This window comes from Podarcis raffonei, chromosome 3, assembly GCF_027172205.1.
Source record: "Podarcis raffonei isolate rPodRaf1 chromosome 3, rPodRaf1.pri, whole genome shotgun sequence".
NCBI lineage: Eukaryota > Metazoa > Chordata > Lepidosauria > Squamata > Lacertidae > Podarcis > Podarcis raffonei.
In genome coordinates this window covers 105,644,862-105,670,124 of record NC_070604.1, presented here as the reverse complement: position 1 = coordinate 105,670,124, position 25,263 = coordinate 105,644,862, and the positions used below count along the sequence as shown (strand labels likewise).

Sequence of the window (25,263 nt, the reverse complement as noted above, 5' to 3'; positions counted from 1 at the left end):
GTGCCAGATAAACCTCCATGAGGAGGGAGTTCCACAGTTGAGGTACCATAGATGAGAAGGCACTGCCTGCTTATTTTCTGATGGTGGAGCCATTCTGAGAAGGGCCTCAAATTGGAAGGTGTTGGTGCTTGGACAGTTGATATGCAACTGAGCCTTAAGAATTGGGTTTCCAAGCTGTGAAGCTCTTTAAAGATACAAACCGGCTCCTTGAGTGTATATTTATTAGAACTGGTGGAAGATGTTCCCAGCAAGTTCTACTCAAAATCTCAGCTGCTATATTTTGAACTAATTGCAGCTTCTGAACTATCTTCAAGGGAAGCCCCACATACAACACATTACCGTAGACTACACAAATGTTACCATTTATTGATAAATGCTGCCAGACTTTTCCTGCCCAGAAGAGGATTCCAACTGACATACCAGCTTAAGCTGGTAGAAACACCCGAAGCTGAAAACTCCCACTGTTCAAGCAACAAAGTTGGATCAAGGTGTGAACCAGATCTTTCAAAGGGAGTTCAACCCTGTTCAAAGCAGGTTGAATCTCCCCTTCTGAGTCTAGGGAAGCAACCATGCACAGTGCTTTCATTTTATCAGGAATAAGTTTCAGTTTATTGGCCCCCAGCCTGTGTTTTAAAAGAGCGGTTTAAAAATCATGTACAGTGTAGCATAGCAAATAAAACCTTGAAATATGCGTTACACGTGATCAAATCCAGTTGCGGGGAATAGACAAGGATAAACGAGTACAAACTGTCCATAGCCAACAACAGGAAAGGCAACAGAAACAAGGACAAACCCTAAGTTTGCATTCTTTGAAGCAAGACCCATCCAAATTAATAGAACTTCTGAGTAAGCATGGTGAGGACCAGAGTTGAAATCTTCTGTATTTTACATAGGGCCTCTTAGTCGATAGGGCCTCTTAGTCGAAAGAAGACAGATCTACCAAGGGCTGAAGCAGTTCTGAACATACTCTTTTCTCTGCTTGGCTGTCTTATGGAGGTAGCCGTTCTTAAAGCTCGCACGCCTTGGATCTTGCTGTGTGCGGTACCTGGCAATCCTTGGTCAGCTGAGTGCTAAAGGCAGCTGTTTCAAGAGAAAGTCATCTGTTTAGTTCAGTGAGATCATTTATGTTCTTGGAACAGGTTTAGCTCTTACGGTGTTGCTGTCACCGTCGTGGTACTCAGACAATATCCAAGAAGTTGGCTTCGGCCTGTCTTTGAGTTGCTGGCTTTCAATTCCCCACCCTCTCCCCCAAAGCACCCTGCATGGTGTAAGCCAGTAACTTTTCACTACTCACTACTTTTAAGTTTGTGCTGCTGACTCACAGCATGGTCGCTTCTGCTGATTTTGTGCATGAAGACCGCTGAGGATTTTGTAAAGAGGGCAACTGCTTGCGCCAGCAAGGCTTGTTGCAAGCTGCGCTCTGACCCCGAGGTGAGTTTGCCACCTTTCCTAGTGCTACCTCCTCTCACTGGGTCTAAACGGGGGTTGTTTCACCAGCACGATCTGCCTGTGATGACCTGCATTAATTCTGTTATGTTTCTCCTCTCTCCCCTTTCGTGTGTATGTGTTTTCCCTCTTCTTCCTTAGATAAATGGCTCGTTTAAATTGGGAGCTGCTACTAAAATATTCTCTGGCTGGCAAATGCAGTGCCTAGCAGCTGCTATCAAGGACGAACCAAACATGAGTGGGGGAGGGGAGCAGGTCGACATTCTGCCGGCCAACTACGTGGTGAAGGACCGTTGGAAAGTGGTGAGTATTTTCCTCTCTCTGCATCTCTTCTAGCCATGATGGAATGTCTTATTCTCAAACTAGCCTTTTACATGGGTCTCTTCCAGTTATCTGAATCCTGCTCTTTTTGATTAACTGCTCTGATGCCTCTAGGAGCTTGTGAATACAGTGGTACCTCTGGATGTGAACGGGATCCGTTCCGGAAGCCCGTTCGCAACATGAAAAGCCCACAACCTGAAGCGCCGTATCTGCACAGGTGCGTGGCGCTGTTTAGCGCTACTGCCCATGCACGAGCAGTGAAACCCGGAAGTAACCCTTTCCATTACTTCCGGGTCGCCGCGGGACGCAACCTGAAAAAACGTAACATGAAGCAAACATAACATGAGGTATGACTGTACTTGGTTTTAGTGGGCGTTTTTATAAGAAAGAAAGAAAGAAAGAAAGAAAGAAAGAAAGAAAGAAAGAAAAGAAAAGAAAGAAAGATCTAAATTGTAATGAACCTACCATTCACCAGTTGCTCATTGTAATGAATTCACCAGGCACTCGTCAAATGATGTTGGGACTACAGCTCCCCACATCCCTGATGATTGGCCATGATGGCTGGGGCTGATGGGACTTGCAGTCCAACCACATCCAGAGGGCAGAAGTTTCTGCATGCCTGATATAAGGAAGCTGCAGCTGGTGCAGAACATGGTGACTTCTCTTGTGCTGAGAGAGGTGTGGGAGGCAGGTCAACTGGAGAGTATTGCATCACTGCTCCAGCCGCCAGTACTAGTTCCCTGTTGTCTTTTAGGCAGATTTCACAATATTGATTTTTAACATATAAAGGCCCATATAAACATTTCTCTTTATCCAGGCCTTTAGTCATTAAATAATCTATGGCCTGTTAAAGCTGGCTGGCTGGGATCATTATGATTATTTCATTATTATGCTATATGTCATTATGCTTTTTATTACATTTTTTTATTGATGCTCTGTAAAATGTGTTCTTAATGTTGTACACCGCCCTGGGATCTTTTGCTAAAGGGCAGTATATAAGTTGAATAAATAGTAGTAGTGGTAGTATAAATAATAGTGGTAGTAAATAAATAATAATAATTGCCTAGAGGACCCAGCATATCTTAAGAAACAGCGAATTCCATTTTCTACCATCATGTTTCCCCAGACCAATTATACTGTATTGGCCCGAATATAAGCTGCACTTTCCCCCCAAATTCTGTGCGGCTTATATTTGTGACCTTACGCCGCCAGCAAAGCAGCACGGGGCAACACCGTCCAGTTTACCCGCCGCTCCAAATCCTCCCCTGAGCTGCCAAATCAAATTTTAAAAGTGTGGCTTATTTGCGGGTGCGGCTTATATTCGGGCCAATACGGTATGTACTTCCTTAATAATGCCATCAGAATGAGAAACAAAGACAGTGTGTCCATGCAGAGATTGATTCTAGCTGGCTGCTCTGCAACCCTATAGCTCCTTTCTATTTAATCTCTACCTGTGGGGCCATAATTACTATAACAGCAGCTGGATAATCGTAAGTGCTGTCAAAGTTTTTAAAATGTATTGTTTGTTTTACTTATTTTATAAGCGGGTCCTGCAATAAAATGTTGCAGTGCAGAGTACTCCTGTTCAGGATGCCAGCTAGGCCCTTTCCCAGGATACTCCATTCCACTCCCCCACCCTCAGTTTTCCAAACCTACTCCCCCACCCCACCTCAGCTATCATGCCGTAGCCACTGAATATGCTTGATTTTCTTTGGGATGATTCAAAGTCTTCCAAGCTTGATTCCACCCCCCCACCCCCACCCCGCTCAAAGTTTTTTCGTAGTTCTGTAAACCTTGGAGCTGTCCTCAGCCTGTTGATATTCTCTCTTGTGTTGGAATGCCATTTTAGCTACATAACAATTGGTACTTGGGAAACTGAGTTTGTTATTAGTATGGAATAACAGCAGTTATTACTTTCTCTAATTTGATGATGATGTAATTATTCAAATTGGCACTTCCTTATAAGCTTTTGCATCCAGGGCCTTCCTAATATTCCTTGTGGAACAGTGGGTGACTACCTTAGGTCTGTGTGTTCAAGCTGAATTTCCCTGTGTCTGCCCTTCTGATTGTTAGGGAAAATTGGACTCTGAGGAAAAGTGTCTTGTTACTATGGCTGTGAAGTGGGTTGTATTTTTCCTCTGAATTGCTTCATGTAAGGAGTGTTAGGATATTTCCGTTCCACCTTAAAAGGGAGCAGGATGTTTGTGTCACAGCCTGCGTATTTCCTGTCTCACAGGATGTTTATGTTGTCAGTTGCTTTCGTTTTCTTCTTGTTGTCTGAGCAGACTGAAGCAGATGGTCATGGTTTCTTTGTTCTGACCAACGCTAAATAAACTGTAAATATGCTCTCCTGCTGTGCATCTTTTGCTGTGTGAATTCTGCTGATAGAGTGTGCACCAGTCCAAGAATGTGGCAATCTAAATTCTTGAGGCTTCGTGTCGCTGATTGCTGATATTGCCTGCCTACGGGAGATCGATGGATTGTCCGGCAGGAGCTTGGGGGCTCAGATGGACTTTGTCTCCCTGGCAGCATCCCAACAACAGGTTATGGGCCCAGCATGCTTCCGCTGCGCCACTCTTTCCGGCCCTTTCCGGATACTGTTAAGACAAGTTCAAACTGCTAGACTGGATGCTGTGTGATGTAAACCCTGACCATTAGGTCCAGTTGTGGCCAACTCTGGGGTTGCGGCGCTCATCTCGTTTGATTGGCCGAGGGAGCCGACGTACAGCTTCCGGGTCATGTGGCCAGCATGACTTAAGCTGTTTCTGACGAACCAGAGCAGTGCACGGAAATGGCGTTTACCTTCCCGCTGGAGTGGTACCTATTTATCTACTTGCACTTTGATGTGCTTTCGAACTGCTAGGTTGGCAGGAGCAGGGACCGAGCAATGGGAGCTCACGGGGATTCAAACCGCCAACCTTCTGATCGGCAAGCCCTAGGCTCTGTGGTTTAACCCATGTAAGGAGGCCCTTTCCAGATACTGCGAAGACAAGTTCAAACTGCTAGACTGGATGCTGTGTGAGGTACAGGGCTGCAAACCGCAACAGCAGAAAGAAATGACATGAACTGCCTTCAAGGAAGAAGGAATGGGTGATTCCTTGTTTGCCCTCCCCTCATCCCTTTGTCATTCATATCTGTTAGGGCTGCATTCATCCATTCACTTAATATTTATCCAGTTAAGAGATTTGCTGTACCACCCATCTTGTGAGCTGTCAGGCCCTTCTCTCCCAGTCAACACCATAAGAGAGCATGTTCGCAACTGGTTTATCTTGAGAAGATAGTAGAGCTAGCTGTTACCTTTGAAACAGGAAACAACACCACCTTACCATGCATTCATTATGCTTTTCACCAAATCTTACAGGAGAGCTGACAGAGTGATAGATGGTGCGGGTAGTGACTTCACCATGTCCCAAATGTAATGTTGCTGCCAGGTTTCTGCTTGGTGCACTGCTTCTTGTCCTATTTCTGTCTAGCAACTAATGCAGCAAGCCTCTGCTCTCTCAGCTAATAAATGTGCAGCATCTCAGTGAGGTGCAGGTATTTTGTACTTTTTTGGATTTGTCTGCAACAGGGTAATTGGGAGCTGTTTTTTGCTTTCCTTCCACACTGTTTGTGTTCCTTCAGAATACGTGAACTGCAGCTGAGGAGGTCAACTGCTAATGTGGCTTTCATGCTTGCTGGGTTCTGAAGTGTCTGGCACGCTGCCAGCAATATCAGCTTCTGTTGTATTCAACTGTTCAGTGGCACACTGAATTAAGCATATTATTTTTGTAGGTAAAGGCTGAATATGCCAAACTTAAGATTCTTGCTGTTTCTTGCACTCAAAGGATGCTAGCTTTTCAAAATGCTTAAATGAAAAATTCTTAAATGAAGGTTTTATCAATCTTTGCACATCCTGATCTCTCTTTCTCTTCCCTTTCCCTTATCATGTCTCAGGGGACTTGTCCTTCAAAAAATCTATATAATCTGCATAGTTCTGAGTTAAGTTAAAATACTATGCTTTTCCATTACAATCTTTTCAGCTTGTATGCAAACATGAATTGGGCTTGGGGTGTAAATTTTAGCTTAATTACAGCTGATTTGTTGTGTCAAAGGGATCCCTGGATTTCACTGTATGTTTTATATTTACTCTGTGTCAGAGTGACAGATTTTTATTTCTTCGGTTACATGTGAAAGCTATCTAAAGTGCCATATACCAGTTTATGTTAAGGAGGAATTCTTCAAATTGCTTTAATAAACCCTTGTTTAAATTTGTTGTTTGTCCATTACAGCAAAAATTCTAGCAGAATAGGTATGAATGAGACTCTTTGGGTACCTGCAGTACAAACTTAAGCCGCCCTTCCCTCTCCCGTTTGTGGATTTTGTGTGAAGTGAGAGAAGTTGTGGTTTATTAGGCAGCCACAAACTAGAAAAAAATGAGGATTTCAGAACTGGCTCATTTCAGCTTGCTAGACTCCTATTTCCCCACATACTCTGTCCAAACCTGGTTTTAGTGTGCCAGTGTACTGTGGGTGTGTTTTTCATATTCAGTCTGGCCAGTGAATCTGATCTGATTTTGCTTTGGAGATGTTCAGCCATGGATAGTTCTGAATGTCCTGAAGCAGTTTTTTTTCAACTCCAGCCTACTGATGTAAGATTGTATTTCATAAATAAAATCATTTTCTCTTAACACTAATCCCAGTCCAGCATTTGTATAGCTGGATAAATAAGTGTATAATGATGAATAATTTTATCTATTTTTATTAGCAATTTTTATTTTTTTCTGGAGGGAAATTAAGATAAGCATCGTATTACAGTACAGTGTACCAATGGTGATGTTGCTTCTCTGCCTGCGGCAGATGTCGCAAGGTATGTGGTGGCTGTAGATTGGGTGACGACAGGAACAGGTATGGTGGCAGCAGCAGGAGGAAGGCTGCATTTCCCGTTTCTCCTCAAACAGCAAAATGGGACATGCCACCCTGGCTGCCAATATCTTTTGAAGTGGAACATAGAATCATAGAGTTGGAAGGGATTCCCCAAAGGTCATCTAGTCCAACCCCCAGCAATGCAGGAGTCTCAGCTAAAGCATCCATGACAAATGGCCATGGAAGGAGAGTCCTCAACCTTCTGAGGAAGTCTGTTCCACTACTGAACAGCTCATACTGTCAGAATGCTTTTCCTGATGTTTAGTCAGAATCTCCTTTCTTGTAACGTGAAGCCATTGGTTCAAGTCCTACCCTCCAGAGCAGGAGAAAACAAGCTTGCTCCGTCTTCCATGTGGGAGCCCTTGAGATATTTGAAGATGGCTATCATATCGCCTCTCATCATTCAATCATTCCTCATAAGGCTTGGCCTCTAGACTCTTGATCGTCATAGTTGCCTTCCTCTGCACACATTCCAGCTTGTCAACATCCTTCCTAAATTGTACTGCCCAGAATTGGACACAGCATTGCAGGTGTGGTCTGACCAAGGCAGAATAGAGCAGTACTATTACTTCCTTTGATCTGGACACTATACTTAAGTTGATGCAGCCTAGAATAGTATTAGCTATTTTTGCTGCTGCTTCACACTGTTATTTCTGTTTAAGTCTTATCTCCATCTCTCCCTGATCAAATCCCTGTTCAGTGTGAGTAGCTGATAAAAAATCAATGAGTAAGTTGATACTCCTGATTTCGACCCAAACTGTGTCTGTAAGCCAGTGAAATGAAGACTGGTGTTATGTCTTAATTGTTGTTTACTTCAGTGTCAAGGAGATGTGTTTGGCTTTAGAGCCAGCACATATAGCTCCCTTAAGAACATAATAACATTCCTGCTGGATCACACCAAAGGTCTGAATTTGGGAGTGGGCATTTTTATGAAAACTGATTACACAATTACCAAGGAGTTGATGTCATTTAGGATAGAGGAAAGGATATCCGTATTCCTCACTCTCTTTCTCTCTCCCACCTGAGTGTGATTTCTGCTCAGCAGTAAACTTAGATCAGCCCTTTTTAAATTGTCCTGACCAAAAATTGGAAGCCTTTTGAGATCTTTAGTTATAAAGTAATCCACTTGCCTTGAACTGGGCTTCCCTTGACTTTCCTGATGAAAAGGGCGAGAGGGAAGCCATTGGGAATTAACATTTTGAGCAGTACCTGAATGGTAAGGTAGACAGAGCACTGCAGCCATCAGAAGAGATCAGGTTTCCAATGTCCTTTGAAGCTTGCAATGCTCCAGGCACTTGCCAAAGGCTTCACAGGGAAGATGAGTTTTGATCAGTGTATTGAAGTGGGAGGGATATATGACATTATACATGTACTGCTCTGTGAGGGAGTTCCAGGTCACCTAACAATTACTGCTGTTCCAAACAACTTGTTTATTTGCCCAGTTATTCTAGCTAAGGTCATCAAATGAGTGGAAAGCCCAAATCTGCAGGAATGTCGTAGAATTCCTGCAGATGACTTGGGAGCAGGGGTGTTGATCCCAAACTAATGTAACTGTAACAAGATGGCATTTTAAAAGATGAAAAGTATACTTCTGGAGGGGACAATATAAATTGGTTTGCTCATAAGGAGAAAGGCAGTGGTTGGCAGTTTGTTTCCTAACAATAGCAGGCAAGGGAAAGGTTACTGAGCGTTGCTTCCCCATTTTTAGGAGTTATCCATCTATAGGTTCACATATCTGCACACAATATCTGCAATTTGGGCCTTTTGTTAATGGCTGTTTCAGCTGAACTCCATATGACATTAGTTAACATGACAATAATAAGAAGTTTGCCTGCAGTCACCCAGCTTCACTTTTGGACAAATGTGTTCTGAGGCAGGCCCATTTATGTTCAATGTATGAATCCCTAGGGCAGCCAGGAAGAAATAATTAAAATGAAGCAGCAGCAACTGTACCAGATGGTTGCTGAGCAGGTGCTTTTGCTTGAACTGATGATTGATAGTCCAGAAGAGAAGGATAGCCTGAGGGAAGGAAGGATGCCACCAAAAATATTTCAAAAGTACCCTAATGATGTACAGTTGGGGAATAAAAGAATAGCGTGTGCCCAAACGGGATATGTTAAGCACACCGAACAATAAAGAATTAAAGACTAAAAGAGTTTTGAATTAGTACTGTTGTTTATACCTATGAGCTCTGCATTTGCCAAACATTTTTGTTAATAAACTGAATCACACTGGACACTGCACTGGGTTTAAGTAGAGAAAAATTCTCACAGGGATGGATGGATGGATTGATTGATTATATTTGTTAGTCGCGTTCCTTACAATGTAACTCAAAGCAGCATACATTAAGTAGGCCCAGCCCTCCTTCACTAAGCATGCCAATCTAGAACCACCACCTTCCAACTGGGGCCATTCCCATACTTTAAATAAATGGCTATGAATTAATATACAATAATACAATAATATACAATTAATATACAATAAAGAATACAATGAATTAATATACAATAAAGCTACCCACTTGGCATGAAGGAGTAGAACTTACACACAGACCTGAGCCCTTGCTTCTTTCTCTGTCCCCCAGAAATTAAGCAGTGCTCCCACCATTCTTCTGAGAAGGAAGTCCACAGGGTTTTTTGGTGAAATGTTTAAAGCTGATAATAGCACTGCTAAAACTTACAGTGGTACTTCATACTTTGCTATGCGCACACACTCATTCACTACTGTGGCACGAGACCGTCAATGGAGAGCACCTCACTCATTCCTTTTTGGGATCATTAATTGCTCCTTCCTCTGGGAGAGTAGCACGAAGACTGCATAAGGAATCTTTCCTGGCCCTATTTTTATCCTACCTTTCTTCCAAGAATCTCAGGGCAATGCTTATGACCTCCCCCTGCCACTCTTTTATCCTCACACTAGCCATTTGAGATAGGTCAGGCTAAGAGAGACCATTTTTTGTGGTGACTGCCACACATACCCCCAAACTAGAATGGTGCTAGGTTCAAGGCATTGCGGAGAACAAAAATGTGGGCAGGCTGCCAATATAATTGCTGTTGCTGCTACTTGCAAGACAGAAACTCCAACCAGCAGCAGCACACAGAGTATTTGCTGCTGCTAATGGTGAGCCTAATCCCTGGAAAACTGCTGGAGAAATTTGGTGAAATCATAGAATTGGAAGGGATCCCAAGGGTCATCTAGTCCAACCCCCTGCAATGTAGGAATCTCAGCTAAAGCATCTATGACAATTGGCCATCCAACCTCTGCTTAGAAACCTCCAAGGAAGGAGAATCCACAACCTCCTGAGGGAGACCATTCCACTGTCAAACACTTCTCAATTTCTCTGCAAATGGATAGGGTGGAAAAATTGGAGAATTGATTTGTGAACAGTTCTGGTTTCTAAGAGATTTTCCACATAGCACCTTGCTGCATGAGTGCTGTGATGCTTTGCCAGAAGCACAGGAACTTCACTTGAGAAGTCATGTCATTTTTCCTCATCAGTACATTTTTCTTTGATAATTTTCCATATTTACTGTTGGAAGCGAGCCATGTGGACCACACCAATATTTGCCAACATGGCCTTGCAGAGACTAGCATGGGTTAAATAGTTTCATGCATTATCAGAAGCACTTAAACAGGATGCTTGGACCCCAAATCAGTAGTTTTGCAGACATGGCCCCAAACATTTTGCTGACTGTGCCATTTTCATAATAATGGGCTCTGGCTGGGACCTTTCCTTATACTTTTCAGTGTTTGGATCTGGCACCATTCCAGCAGTGAAACAGTCACAATTGTTATATCAGTTTAATATATCTATCACGCTTTCCCCTAGATATTGCATGCTGTCAGTACTTTTGATAAATGGAGATGTTAGTTCTTCTCATTTAACAGGGTGACAGTTCAATTTCTAGTCACTTTCTAAGCATTTGATGTTCAGATTGCTGACAGTAGAGACTGGTAATTTCAAAAAAGAAGGATGGAGAATAGCACACATTTTTGTTTTTTGTTTTTAAATAAAGACAAAACATTTTTTGCTACTGAATTTAAAGAGAGAGCACCCTCAGCAATTATTAGAAAATACTTTGTTCTGATGTATTTAATTTTCCCTCTAGAAAATATTTTCAGACTTCAAGTCTGGTAGCCTCCCCCCCCCCCCCCAGCAAGTGGTTCTTGTCCTGCCACAAATTCAGATTATTCCATTATAAAATATTAGAAAACATGATTATTTACTAACTTTCAGATTTGACAATCCCTTGTTTGATCTTAGATGCACTTCTCTAATTTTCTATCATATCCCCTGTAAACAAGACATACAGCAGCCCTTCACAGTCTTTCTTAGGTCACACATCACACAGCCACAAAGCTGGGTTTTTACACACCGCAGCGACCAGCAATCAATCCCAGTTCTGTGGCAGATAGACCTGCTTCAGACATGTGCTTTCAAATGTCTCTGCGTTATATTCACAGCTTCCATCAAATGTGGCTTACCTCTGGTCCTCCAGATGTGGACTTCAACCCCTATCAGCCCCAGCTACCAGTGTCAACTGCCAGGGATGATGGGAGGTATAGTCTAATGTCATTGGGAGGGTCACAGGTTAGCCTGGTTTACTTGTTGAGTGTATGTCTAAAGTTTTATTTTTGTAGGTGTACACACAGAAAATGTAATGTGTGAAGCAGACTTGTACTCCTAACACCCAGAAGAAATACTGGAGGTGAGCTCATTCTGTTTCAGCTTGGCATATGCCACCAATTGCTGGTTCAAAATTCAGAGCAGGTGCCCCAATTCCTCTCTGAATATGTTGGTGGCAACTGAAAAAAATAATCTGTGTAATAATTAGGAATCATACATGAGAGCCAGTGTGGTGTAGTGGTTAAGAGCGGTAGTCTTGTAATCTGGTGAACCGGGTTCGCATCTCCACTCCTCCACATGCAGCTGCTGGGTGACCTTGGGCCAGTCACACTTCTTTAAAGTCTCTGAGCCCCACTCACTCCACAGAGTGTTTCTTGTGGGGGAGGAAGGAAAAGGAGAATGTTGGTCGCTTTGAGACTCCTTAAAGGGAGTGAAAGGCGGGATATCAAATCCAAACTCTTCTTCTCTTCTTCTTCATCCCAGCATCATGTGACATGTGTCTTATTTTGAAATTGATACTTAGTTAAGGGGCCGCCTGATGCCACCTTACATGGGTTTGCTGAAGCTATAACTTTTAGCTACCTTATATACCATGCAGGGAGCCTGAAGTTTATGCTGTCAGCTTTTTCTTCTCTTTTCTGCTTTCATTGATTTCTTTGCATGATGGGTCTATGGCAATATTCCCTGAATTTTCATCCACTTAATGTTTTGCAGTGTTTTCATTGATCTTTTTATATCATAGTTGTGCTTGAGCCTATTCTTAGAAAGCAAAGCAATCCATCCTTTGTTTTCAAAATTAAAACTGTGGTCATTAATATGCACACTAAATATCTACGCCACCTTGCTTGTTTGAAATTGACATTGTTTTGAAATTGAACTCAGGCCTTGCTGCACTTGTTTAATTCTACTGCAATTCTGTCATTGTGGCTGAGAATGCGATTGTTTTACATGGTCTGCTATACTGAGATTGATTAGGCTTTTCTTTTTCCATTGTATCCCCTTGCCTCTGTGCCAATACCAGTTAACTGGACTACCCCATGATTGCCTGGGCATGGTTTGCATTTTTGCTACTCATTCTAGCGTATAATTTCTTTAAAACTTCTCTTCAGAGAGCATACAGTCAAAAGTATGCTATACCAAAGTGTAGTGTAGTTCTGCATCAAATTCTGTTCAAACGAAGAGTCAGATTATGTAACCTTGCATAAATTTTGTGTAATTTCAGTTAGCTATAGCAGAAGGGTGAAGAGTCATAAAAACTACAGAAGCCTGATCCCTGGCTTTTCAATGCCTTCCTTTGTTTTGAGATGTTATTAGAGTCGGTCCCTACACTTTCATTTTATGTACTTTTAAAAAACGAAAGTTGAGATTCTTGGAACTCTGAGATATGGTCTTTTATATATCAGTGGGGTAATCTGTGATGTGACCCTTCAGATATTGTTTGACTACAGCTCCCACCAGTCTTCACCAGTATGGCCAGTGTTCAAGGATATTGGGAGCTATGATCACTAGGAATTTAGGAAGCTATGCATACCTTGGATGATGGGTTCTGGCCAAGCCCAGTGTTTCCAAGACATTCAAGATTTCCAGAGTGAATCCTGCACCAGTAATGTGCTGTGAGCTATTTTTGTAAAACATTATACTTCCTATGAACAGACCCAGACATTAAGATCTTCCCCAGAAATCCCCCCTTGCTGTTTTTGAAGTGTTTTAGAGGAGGTGTTTAGGGATTGGGCCTTTTCTACCATGGCTTTGAAACTGCCTCCTGGAGAGTTCATTCTGCTCCCTCTCTTTGTTTTCATTGCAGAGTCAAAGCTACATTGTTCATGGAGGGTGACATTTAGAGCTCTCTTGAGTGGGTTTCCTTCTCTGGCTGTTCTACTGAGGTCTTTCTTTCTGCTAGTCTTTGATTTCTGTTTACTGCTGCTTAATTGATTTGATATCTGATTCTTGGTTGATTTGTATATGTGCTTTGTTTTTAATATGTGCTTCATTTTAAAATGTTGTTAGCTGTCTTGTGGATCTTTTAGCTCAAAAAAGAGATAAATATGTAATGTAAAGATGTAATTCAGAGTACAGGAAGAGCAGTTTTTCTTGCCTCAAAGATTAGAGCAGAAATACAATGGAGTAATTGTGGAAGTAACTGCCATTGAATTCAATGGGAATTATTTTTGAGTGAACTTGTATGGCATTGGGCTATATGCCATCCGACTGAGAATTTTCCTAGTCAACAAGAGTAGGACATGAAATGCACTGTGGAACATTTGCTATCATGTAGTTTGAATTGATGTCCTGATACCCAGCTAGGTCATCCAGTGCAAATATGAGGATGAACATGTTGCTAGCAGTTTCTCCATATTGTGCCAATAACAGTCTTGGTACTTTGTCAACAGACATGGTGCGTTCACATCAGCATTAACCGCCTCAGCTGGGATTACCTCACTGCTGACATAAGTCGTACCACTAAACTAAATGCTGTTTCTTTGGAAGCAGAAACCATGTCCAGAGGAGGGCAACCAAAATGGTCAAAGGCCTGGAAACGATGCCTTATGAGGAACGGCTAAGGGAGCTGGGCATGTTTAGCCTGGAGAAGAGGAGGTTAAGGGGTGATATGATAGCCATGTTCAAATATATAAAAGGATGTCACATAGAGGAGGGAGAAAGGTTGTTTTCTGCTGCTCCAGAGAAGCGGACACGGAGCAATGGATCCAAACTACAAGAAAGAAGATTCCACCTAAACATTAGGAAGAACTTCCTGACAGTAAGAGCTGTTGGACAGTGGAATTTGCTGCCAAGGAGTGTGGTGGAGTCTCCTTCTTTGGAGGTCTTTAAGCAGAGGCTTGACAACCATTTGTCAGGAGTGCTCTGATGGTGTTTCCTGCTTGGCAGGGGGTTGGACTCGATGGCCCTTGTGGTCTCTTCCAACTCTATGATTCTATGATTCTATGTCCAGACACGTTGTCCTCTCCATTGCTTAGTCTTGTGATATCTCACATGTTTTTGTCTTGCAGTGAGGGAGTGTTAATATATGCTATGAATAGCTTGCAGCACCTCCCTGCATCATAAGAGAGATTTTAATATTCATACTACCTGGAATTTGTATAGTGCAGTAGAATATTCAGAGTGCTTCATTTACATTCACATATCTCAATAATTATTAGAACAATTCTGCAAGGTAGGCCAGCAAGATTGTCCCTGTTTTGCAGATGGTGTGTTGTTAGTGGCTTCCTGAAGGCTACCCGATGAGTTCAAGGCAAAGGCAACATTTGAACCCGAGACTGCAAGTCTTGTAGCTACTATGTTACACAGCTCCCAGTCTTGAGTTTTATGATGGTAGCCTTTCTATGTATGGCACACATGGTGACCTTGTTCATCACAAAGGTCTGATGAACCCGCCATGGTGGGACCTATTAGGATAATCCACCCCTGGTGACTTAAAAAAGTCAAGGGATTCCTGAAAGCTTTGAAGGATTTTCCAGAAGCCAGAGCAATCCTGTCAAGGCATTGTTCTTGCTATGGAATGGTGAGATGTGCTGGGCTGTCAACATGATTGCTTCCAAGGGCTCTTTCTGACACTGTCTGGAGAGCTCCTCAGTTTTTCAGGGAGCTCCAAGCTATAAAACAAGTTGGACAAAGGCTAGAGCACAAGTGGTGTAAGACTCAATTTGAAACTGATCAACTGACACAATAGCTATGCCTATTGCAATATGGTAAAGGTGACAAGACTTACTTTGCCACCTCCATCTGGAGTAGCCTGCCAGCAGAGCTATTCTGTGTGGTTGTCCTCAGGAATAGAGTTTTAGGACAACTTAGAGGCCTGTTGTGACAAGTTTCCCAGGAATTCTGAGGATAAAATCATCTATCTCTATCTTTAGTTGAATGCTACTATTATTGCAGAGCCAAGTGAAGTGTTTGACAGAACATCTCGTGGGATTGGTTTCAGTTGATGAAGCTTGAGGACACGGACAAGATGATTGCAGCGGTTTGGCCCACAGCATTCTCCTTTGACACCTGCCAAACATAGTTAATTTGAACTAGCCAAGAGGAGTTGGCTGGTTGAGTCCAGGGAGTAAACCCATCTCTGTGTGGAGGGATTGGTGCCTTCCTCCTTGAAGGAGGCAGTAGGAATATATGACGTTTTCCTGTATAGTTCTTCAGTTTTAGGATTCAGGTGAGTTGAAATGCAGTTTGTAAATCCACAAATAATAATTGTGATTAACGATCTGCTAGGCTGCTTCTGTTGGTGGCAGCGATGAATTCCTTGTAATGTGAAGTTTGGGCCTCAGTGGTTATATCAGCAAGCTGCAGGTAGCTTACAACATTCGTCATTTGTGTCACTATTTTTGTAATTCAGAAGACTTCTGGCTCAGGAAACAGAGACAATGCTATAGTGGGGCATTGTTCTGGCCTATAAAACACCATACATCTATCTCTGAGACTGCAAAGTGACACCACCACTGATTGTAGTCTTCAATTGTCTAAACGATTTATGTCATGTCTTGTAATTAAGTACAATGTTGGCTATGCTGGTTTGATTAGAGTTGGCTGAAAGGCTTTTCTTCCACAATTTAGAGTTGACACACCCAGTGGAAACCTCTATCCTTGCATATCTTCCCAGCCATGGAACTGGTTAAGTATTTGGTCAGTATAAATTGCTTTACAAGACAGAATACTTGGCAGAAATCCTGCCACAGAGTTGTGCAGATTTTTGTTGTGGGGGGAGGTGGTTCAGTGATCAATAGTTCTTCAAGTCTGCTTGGTCACTTCTTTTTGCCAGCCAGATTGACTGTGATTGACACCATTCAGATGCACACTCCTTTTATTTATATTTGCCCTTGCTGAACAGGGTTGTCAGCAATTCATAGTACACTGGCTTTGGTATTCATGAAGTTACATTAACAGATGCTTTGTGATGGAGCCCTAGATAAAAGGTGAAATAAGGTTAAGCAAAACACTGCTCATGAGCCAAAAGGCAGTCTCAAGGAAGTCTAGGATAGCTATTGAAGGATTGTGAATTGAAACCTGCCAGTGCTATAGGAGCAGTGTGTGGAAGGGTGTGGGGTGAAGGGAGAGTGTCAGTAAAAAGGCGGTTACTTCTACTCAGGCATAATATGAGATTCCTGGCTGTTGGAAGTCACCAAAGGGCCTTCTTCCTCTCCTTTCCCCAACTCATTATATGTGGCTTTCTAGCAGGGCCTCTTTCAAAGTCTCTTGGCTTCAGTTACAAGGAAGCCTTTACATTGAGCAGGATATTAGTCATAAGGGTCTTGCTCTAGGACAAGATAATTGTTTTGTGCCGCAATACTGGGAATCTCTCTTTCCCCCCCACTCTAAATTTGCCGTTTCTGGGCCAGCTAATGGGGTGGGCCCTCTATGGCGAAATTACTGCTTCCCCTGACTCTCCTCTCTGCTTAACTAGACAGGAATGGGGAAATGGATTTGGGTGGTTCCCAAGTGCCCCTACATCCTCCCATGGGCCACTTTGACAGGTGGATGGTTTACCCATTATGTCAGGTTGCCCAACTTCAAAGGAAATAATCAGGACAGCACTTTTAAGTGTGCTCCAGTTATTTCCTTTCTTCTTTGTAGCCCACCTTAAGTTCAACTGCAAATAAAAAATGTTCCTAACTTTTAGGAGTTGATGAATATATCTACATAGCGTGGATTAAGAAGGCAATGTAGTACATTGTGATGTGCAATGAGCATATAAGGAGCTAGAAGAGTTGACATTTTCCCTGATTCCAAGTCATCTTTGATGCTTAGCTGCCCAGTGGTGAATGCAAACCTTTGCCTTTCAAACTGTTCAGTGTGGCTCATTCATAGTGGATAGCTTTATTTAAGTTTCCTAAACTATGGACAGAAGAGAATAAGAAGAATAGTTTTGAATTTCTGGCTTTTAATGATAAGCTTGTAGAGTTTGTCTTTGGACTCCTTTGGATTTCAAAACAAACAACCCCGTTAGATAAAATGTACTGTAGCCACTTGTTGTTTAGTCGTTTAGTCGTGTCCGACTCTTTGTGACCCCATGGACCAGAGCACGCCAGGCACTCCTGTCTTCCACTGCCTCCTGCAGTTTGGTCAAACTCATGCTGGTGGCTTCAAGAACACTGTCCAACCATCTCATCCTCTGTCATCCCCTTCTCCTTGTGCCCTCAATCTTTCCCAACATCAGGGTCTTAATCCAGTTAATATTAGGGGTTGCAATTGGCAGCCCACAGGTAACAAGTAGCCCAGGATTGGGGAACTTTTTTTGTGGTGTGTCACATTTCCTTGGTGCTAATCTGCCAGAGACTACATGCTGAGAGTGGGGAGGATCCTTTTCTCCCTCTTGGCTCCCCACACTTGCGTAAAATTAGGCTTGTGGATTACTCACCCAAGGTCTAAGCACTTTGGCTACATAGTTTCCAACCCAATGGAGAAAGGAAGAGTCTGGAGGGAGAAGCTGCGAGCAGGTCATACTGCATAGTTAGCTTTGCCCCCCTTGCACTCCCGCCATGATCACATGTAACTACTGAGCAGGTTCTTTGATCCGTTCCACAGTGTTAAGATAGGTGTTTGTTTCCATAAATAAAGGTAAAGGTAAAGGTACCCCTGCCCGTACGGGCCAGTCTTGACAGACTCTAGGGTTGTGCGCCCATCTCACTCAAGAGGCCGGGGGCCAGCGCTGTCCGCAGACACTTCTGGGTCACGTGGCCAGCGTGACATCGCTGCTCTGGCGAGCCAGAGCCGCACACAGAAACGCTGTTTACCTTCCCGCTAGTAAGCGGTCCCTATTTATCTACTTGCACCAGGGAGTGCTTTCGAACTGCTAGGTTGGCAGGTGCTGGGACCGAACAACAGGAGCGCACCCCGCCGCAGGGATTCGAACCGCCGACCTTTCGATCGGCAAGCCCTAGGCGCTGAGGCTTTTACCCACAGCGCCACCCGCGTCCCTTCCATAAATACATTTGTTCAAATTTATGAGTTTATGATATCCTCTCAATTGGTTGATGTCAAGATTATCCTGGTAATAAGAAATGATTGTAATTGGAAGAAGACCCCCACTCCGGTAGAAAACTGAATCATACAAAGAGCCTCAAAGTAGACCTTGCTTTTCCCTATAAAATTTTACAGAGCAAAGCAGAGTTTCAGGTGGGTTCAGCCACTGCCCATAAAACACCCTTCCTCTGTGTCCTTCTATTATTTATCCCCCTATCCCCTTTTGTGCGTGTTGAAAAGAGCTTGAGGGTGCTGCAGAAGTAGGCACATATTTTATTTTGAGGCAGCAATAACCAGTGTAAGGCTGTCGGGGAGACAAGGTGTATATTTCATTTTTACCTTACTGTAAAGAGTTGAGCTCAGCACTTTATCCTGAATTGCAATTGACCTGTGTATAGGAAAATGGCCCCTGGGTTATCCATCTCTTCGGTGGGATTTGACATCACACTTTCAGGTGGTTGTTGTATGAAATGCACTTCTAGTTTGAGGTGGTGGAGAGCTCCTTTATGAAAATCTCCCTTTTTTATATGAACTAGTTTTAAATGAAACAGGATAAAAATAAAATTATATGGAAGAATAATTAAGGGTTACTATACAGAAGAAAAATCATGGGATATATAAGAAAAACAGAGAATGAAATACTTGGTTTGACAGACCAAGATTAGAGTCTAATCCTATTTACGTTTACTCAGAATTCAGTGGAACCTACTCTCAGGTAAAGGTGCACAGGATTGTAGCCCCAAGTGCTATCCTTCCCTTTTTTTGGTAGGATCCAGCCAAAAGCGAACATATCCAAGCCCCATTGACTTTTCTGAGAAGAGAGCTGAGCAAGGGTTAAATTTTCCTATTGAAATCGGCTGGGCTTAAAAGTGCTTGGCTGTATTAATTGATTAACAAGTAAAAACCAATTTTAATTATTGAGGACAATTTTTAATCTGTGTGGTTGGGAGTTAAAGGCATGCTTGTTTGTTTTCAAAAGCTATTTGGTTCTCCTATATTGCTGTAATAGGGAAGGGGGGCATTTTCATATCAGACATTAATTGGTGTGAAATAATGGCTTGTTAATTGGTGCTATTGTTATCCAGTTCCAGTTTGAAAGTCTATAGTGAAGAATTCAATTGTCATATGAGCTTGTGGCTGAAAGTAATCGCTATCTGGTGCCCATGGACTGTGGGTTGGTGGCTATCATGTATTTTTTGACAATTGAAGGAGAGTGGGTGAAGCAGCAATAACTGTACTCTCTCTAATTTTGTGTTCTGCCACACCCCATCGCCGCTGATCTGAAAAGGTTTGTGGCTCTTGTTTTAACTCATTAAACCATTTCTGATTATGAACTCAGATTGTTCCTATTTTAAATAAAAATTAAAAAATAGACCAGAGCATGTTTCCCCAGCCTTTTTAGTCCTGGGGAGCATATTTGGAAATGGGCATCACAACCTATCCATTTCACAGTAAAACCCCCCACAAAACTATAATAGATTCGCCAGCAGGCAAAGCATCACATCCCTAAACAAAAAAAGAAAAAAGAAAAAACCCACAGACAAAAGAAATAAAGCAGGCAACACCTTCCACCTGCCACAAGACAACCCCCTTGCCAAATAACCTTTTTTTTTGTTTTGTTGAATTGAATGGGTGTGGGTTGGTGCCAAGGGGGTGTCTGAGGGTGTTGTGGTGCCCACAGGCACCTGAGGGCCAGAAAAAAAACACCTCTGGATTGGTTGCTGTGATAGAATTCAGTCTACTGAATTCTGCTCATTCCCTAAGAGAAAAATTGTGCAATCATGCCATGAACGATTTTCTTTGCAGTGTCCTTTCTTAAGGATTGTCAAACTAAGCTAGCAATAGAGAAACATTCTGTCCTGAACTGGGATTAACTTGCATTCAGCTCAGATGATGCAAGGATCTATGAACTGTTGAGATTATTTTGGTATTTTACTTATTTTTACCACAGCTACCTAAGAGCTCAGAATGGCATATAATAAATGGCAGAACAGTAAAATGCAACATAAAACAACCCAAGGATGCTTCAAAAGCCCATGCATGAAATCCATCAGATAAAATGTTTCCAGAAGCTGTTTCAGGGCTTATCCACTCTTAACTTTTGCCCTGTTCTTTCCAGGCAAGGTCTGCTCTTTCAAGTTCCGTGTCTAATTGCTCTCCCCCCCCCCTCGGAGTTTCCCCCACGAAAACTCACTCTTTAAAGCTGAAGTGTAACAAATTGATATTCAGGTTGGTGATTGCTATTTGCTCTGATTCAGCTCTAAAGAGCAGGTTTTCACTGGGAAAGCTTCGGAGGAAAAGAAAAAATAGGAGCCCTTGCACACAGAGCTTTAAAAGGAGACCTTGCCTGAAAAGCATGGAGAAAAAGTAAATGTGTTCATAACAATGTTCATAACAGACCTTTGAGAAAAAGAATGGTTTACAGCAACCTTCACCAGCCAGGTGCCCAGCTGTGCTGGCTGGGATTGTTGAGAGTTGAGGTCCAAAAACTCTGTGGGGCCATTTAGCTGGCAAGGGCTGGTTTATAACGTTTCTGAAGACTGGCAGTGTTGGGCTTATCGGGCTTATCCTCATCAACCCTATAGAGCTGGGAACGGCTGCTGAGAAATCCTGCATTATGTTTTAGTAACAGAGCTGGATTATTAATCAGGACCGCCTTGCCTCATCTAAGTAGGAGCAAAGGTGTGCAGGGCATGCATTTCCTAAGGTATTTGGAGAACACATGTTGTGCAGGTCAGCATCAGGATCTTGAACTGAGGGTGGATGCTGGCGGTCAGAATAGTTGTTCTCAGTCATCAAGCAGTGTGTTCTATAATATTAATCATATTGCACGCAGTATCATGCCATTGCATATTTGTAGAAGCTCAAAATCTTATTTCTAAGAATGTTATATCTCTTCGTTAGAAATCAATGCAATGCCACATTTGTAATTCTGTTCTATATTAGTTTGCCAGTGCCTTGTAAAAAGGCCTGTGATTAGTCAGAGGGTATAGCCATCTAGAGCAGTAGTTTCCAAACATTTTACTCCCAGGACCCACTTGAGATGGCTAAAATTACAGAGGCCAACGTAGGCCACAAAATATCTGGAGAGGAAGGGTTTGGTGTAACAAGCTGACAATTACTGTCACTTTCTACTGATAGCTAACCCATACTTGGATATTGCTAAATTGTTTGCCATGACATTTTCCTTGCGGCAAGGAGTTCCATAGCTCAGCTTTCCTCAAGTTGCATACAGATTTTTGCTCTGGAGGTCTTGTGACAACTTCTCCACTTTGGGCAGAATTTGCTGGTTCAGAAATTCTAAGGGGAGAAGGGTGTTCTTTTCTGTTTTTCCCTTCCGAACCTCACATGCATTTTAACCCATAATCTGTAATTTCTTCTCCCATTTTCCTTTCATTGTCAGTTTGTGCCTTTTCCCCTCCCATCCACCAAATTGACACTTTCTTCAAATTCCATTTACATGCACTTCTGCCTCGTGTAACAGTTTCCCTCTCTTATCCCCTTCAAATTTCCAGTTTGTTTGCATTGTTCCAGCCAAAAGACCACAACATTGTTAGGGCACACGACAGGCAAGCAAGGGAGGACTATGACACTGAGCCCCACCTCAATGTGGCTAAAGACCCACTGTTTGAAAAACAATGATCATCTTGTAGCAAGTGGGGATAAGTAGGAAATAAATCATATTTTGGAGCCAGTGCATACTACTACTACTACTAATAATAATAATAGAATTTATATACCACCCTGCATCCGCAAGTCTCAGGGCAGTTCAGAATTTACCTTCATGCATTTTTGATATGGTGAAGTCAGCCCACGTTTGCTTTTGGGAGGTTTGCAAATACATTCTAATTCAAATTTATGAGATGCATTGCAACAATAAGAGAGATGTTGCTCAGCCTCTCCTTGTCAAACAAAGCCAGGCTGTCTATCCTAGGCAGACTTCTCCCATGAACTAAGGTAACTTTCACCTTGCTCAAACAAGGACATGATTCAGATATCTGTTGGGTAGGAATATATATGTTGTGTCCTATTTTTACCTCACTTTATTTTTCAGAGCAAACCATTTTGGCTGCTTTCTTGCATTTGTGAAGTTATTTAGTTGTGTGGTTTGGCTTTCAGTATTATGACCAAATCAAATTTTATTCTTCTCAGTCAGGGGAAAACCCGCTCTGCCAAGCATGGTAATGTTTCTTCTCCCATTTAGCTGAAGAAGATTGGTGGTGGTGGCTTTGGAGAGATTTATGAGGCAATGGATCTTTTGACCCGTGAGAATGTGGCCCTGAAGGTGGAGTCAGCGCAGCAGCCAAAGCAAGTTCTCAAAATGGAGGTGGCTGTCCTAAAAAAGCTACAAGGTAAGTAGTAAAGTTGTTCTGGAAATGTAAGTTTTTAGAGCTTGTGTTTTCATATCTTGTCCACCTTCTCCATTCTTTTGTTGTGCTTACTGGCAAAACAACCACCACCACCCAAGAACCCCTAAACACATAATATTAGTGCATAGCACTTTGTGTTTCTCTTTAAAGTCATTTTAACCTTTCACCAGTTTAATGCCACTTTAGCTGTCATGACTCCCCACTGTCCCAAATAAGAATTCTGTAAGTTGTAGTTTGGTGAGAATACTAAGAATCCTCTGATTCAGGATTCCTACCTTCAGCCTTAGAACTACATTCCCCTGGGTTTCCGGGGGAGAGGGGTTGACCATTTAAACTAGTTTAAGTGTAAATATCTCCTTCCTCACCCTCCAAAAGAATTGTACATACTTCCTGTTTAATCTGCCTTCTTAGGTTGCAGCAGCAGACTTGGTGTCAACCAAACATGATGTTGCCATTTTAGAGTCCTAAGTGTACCTTACATGCTATAGAATTAGTGCAAAGTGGCAGTAGCGCAAGAATTAAAGGCTACTATGACAGTCCTAAAGACTTGGGCAGTGAACTTTGCCACTATGTAAAATATAACCAGCGTTACTGTGCTAGGAATATTCACATAAGTAGATGAGTAGCTGATAGCACCAAGGACAGCTCTAATGATCTGAGAGGAGAACTGAACTTTCTGAGCAGCTCATATTTCTTTTACTCTGTGGATTGGGATTTCTTTTTAAATATTTCCTGTTGCTGCAGCCCTCATACAAAGAGTGTTTCAAGTCTCATAGATATACAGATTGCTCTGCTGGGTTAGACAATGATCCAACATTTTGCTTCTGAGAGCAAACCAGAAAAGAAGCTTGCAAGCAGGGCATAATGAAGATAGCCATTCCCTGTGTGTGTCCTTAGCATCTAGTTCTCTGAGATAAACGCCCATGCAAGATTAAACTTCCAAATATGGATGTTCAATTTTGTGGTGATGGTAATAGCCATTAATAGGCAATGGATTTGGCTAAGCCTTTTTTTAAAGCTATCAAAGACACTGGCTATCATTATGGGGTGTGCTAATGAATTTCGTGAGTTAGTCAAGTGTTGTGCATAGGGGAACTTGATATATCTTTTTTTTCTCTGCCCTGACCTTACAGCTAGCCAGTTTCAGTGGGTGATCTGGTATAGTTCCTCATTTACCGCTTCAACATGTTCGGATGTTAATTATTTGGTGATGCAGCTGCATGTTTGAAATATTTTTTTCAAATATTTAAAGGAAGTTTAAAAGTACAAGTTAAAAATGAGTTCTTAGTTATAATTCATTTTAAAGGAGATTTACTCCTATATTGTTAGTTTTTAATGTTATTATTGGGGCACCCCCCCCATGACCATCACAGAGAAGATCACAACTGTTTCTTTTCTACAGTGCATTTTATAGCAGTTACTTTTAACAAATGGAGGAAATGTGATTCTTGAGTGTTTGCATTAAATTAGATAAGCAATACACAACATTTCTACATGCAGCCCATACTTCTCAGAAGTATGTTCTACTATGTTTATGGGGACTTATTGCCAACTAAGTCTACGTAGTAGTACAGTCTTAGTTTTATTGGACTTGGAATGTACAGTTGACTGTAAAGAGGGCATGAGCAAAATTTTATGTAAGTATGACTTGCTTATGGAAATATCTTGTACTCCTTGCTTTTACTCACATAAATACACTGGAACTAATTTACTAATTTACTGTCTTTACTCTTTGCAGGGAAAGATCACGTTTGCAGATTTATTGGCTGTGGAAGGAATGAGAAGTTCAACTATGTTGTCATGCAGCTTCAGGTGAGTTCTTTGGTATTCTGTTTCCCCAGTGCTCCACAGATGTAGTTAGTAGGTCACCACACTGTTGACTAGGTATTTTGTGCACAAATGTGGTCATTAGGAAAAGCACAAAGTGAGAAATCTCTCCCTTTTCTAGAGCACATTCCAGGGAATTCAGAGGGGGCGGTTATTTTGTGCTGGGTAAGAGAGAGAAATATCCCCCTACTCTGACATACTTGGGGGAGGAGTCAGCATTTCACTTTGTTCCAGTCTTGGAGACACTGAGAAGTGTTCAGTCTCTTATACTGCTTCCAAGTGCCTCCCCAGAGGACATGAGGGAGAGGAGGGATTTTTTTAATTCACACTGATATCTGCAGATAGTCTGAAGTGGCAGGACTCTGTCTCTTACACTTGATTGTAAGTAAACCCCACCCCATCCCCAAAGTTCTGTAAAATTTGGGGGAAGTGCACACTTGCACTCACTTTGGGAGGGCCTTTGTAGTGATGAAAATGAATCACAGTTTGGTGCAAAAGGGAGAGTCAGGTCCCTTTCCTGGTCTTTATATGTGCCAGTTGGGTTATGGGTTCAGGAGCAACCACAAATAATAGCTTTCTACCATTATTTGGATACGTTTGTTTTTTGAATTAGGGACGGAGAGAGGACTGCACTCTTCCCCCTTCCACCCCACCTAAATAAATAAATAATGCAACATACCATAAAACCTTTGTGACAGAGCAAAGGTTTTATGTTGCACTTCTAAAGATGTTTTGTGGTTGTGACTTGAAAATGAGAGTTTTCGTGGTATATGAAAGCTAACGATGTACGAAT

At 42.2% G+C, this 25,263-nt stretch overlaps 1 protein-coding gene across 4 annotated transcripts in view; it reads left to right on the top strand.

The window, feature by feature from the left end:
• The window catches only part of TTBK1 (tau tubulin kinase 1), a 100,811-nt gene that overhangs the window by 12,938 nt on the left and 62,610 nt on the right, over positions 1-25,263 (top strand). For all 4 annotated transcript variants that reach the window (XM_053383397.1, XM_053383394.1, XM_053383398.1 and 1 more), the window contains 3 exons: positions 1,588-1,749; positions 22,478-22,625; positions 24,382-24,455. In XM_053383397.1, the coding sequence (XP_053239372.1) occupies positions 1,642-1,749; positions 22,478-22,625; positions 24,382-24,455 (330 nt within the window). In that variant the 5' untranslated portion in view covers positions 1,588-1,641. The remainder of the gene's footprint in view (positions 1-1,587; positions 1,750-22,477; positions 22,626-24,381; positions 24,456-25,263) is intronic.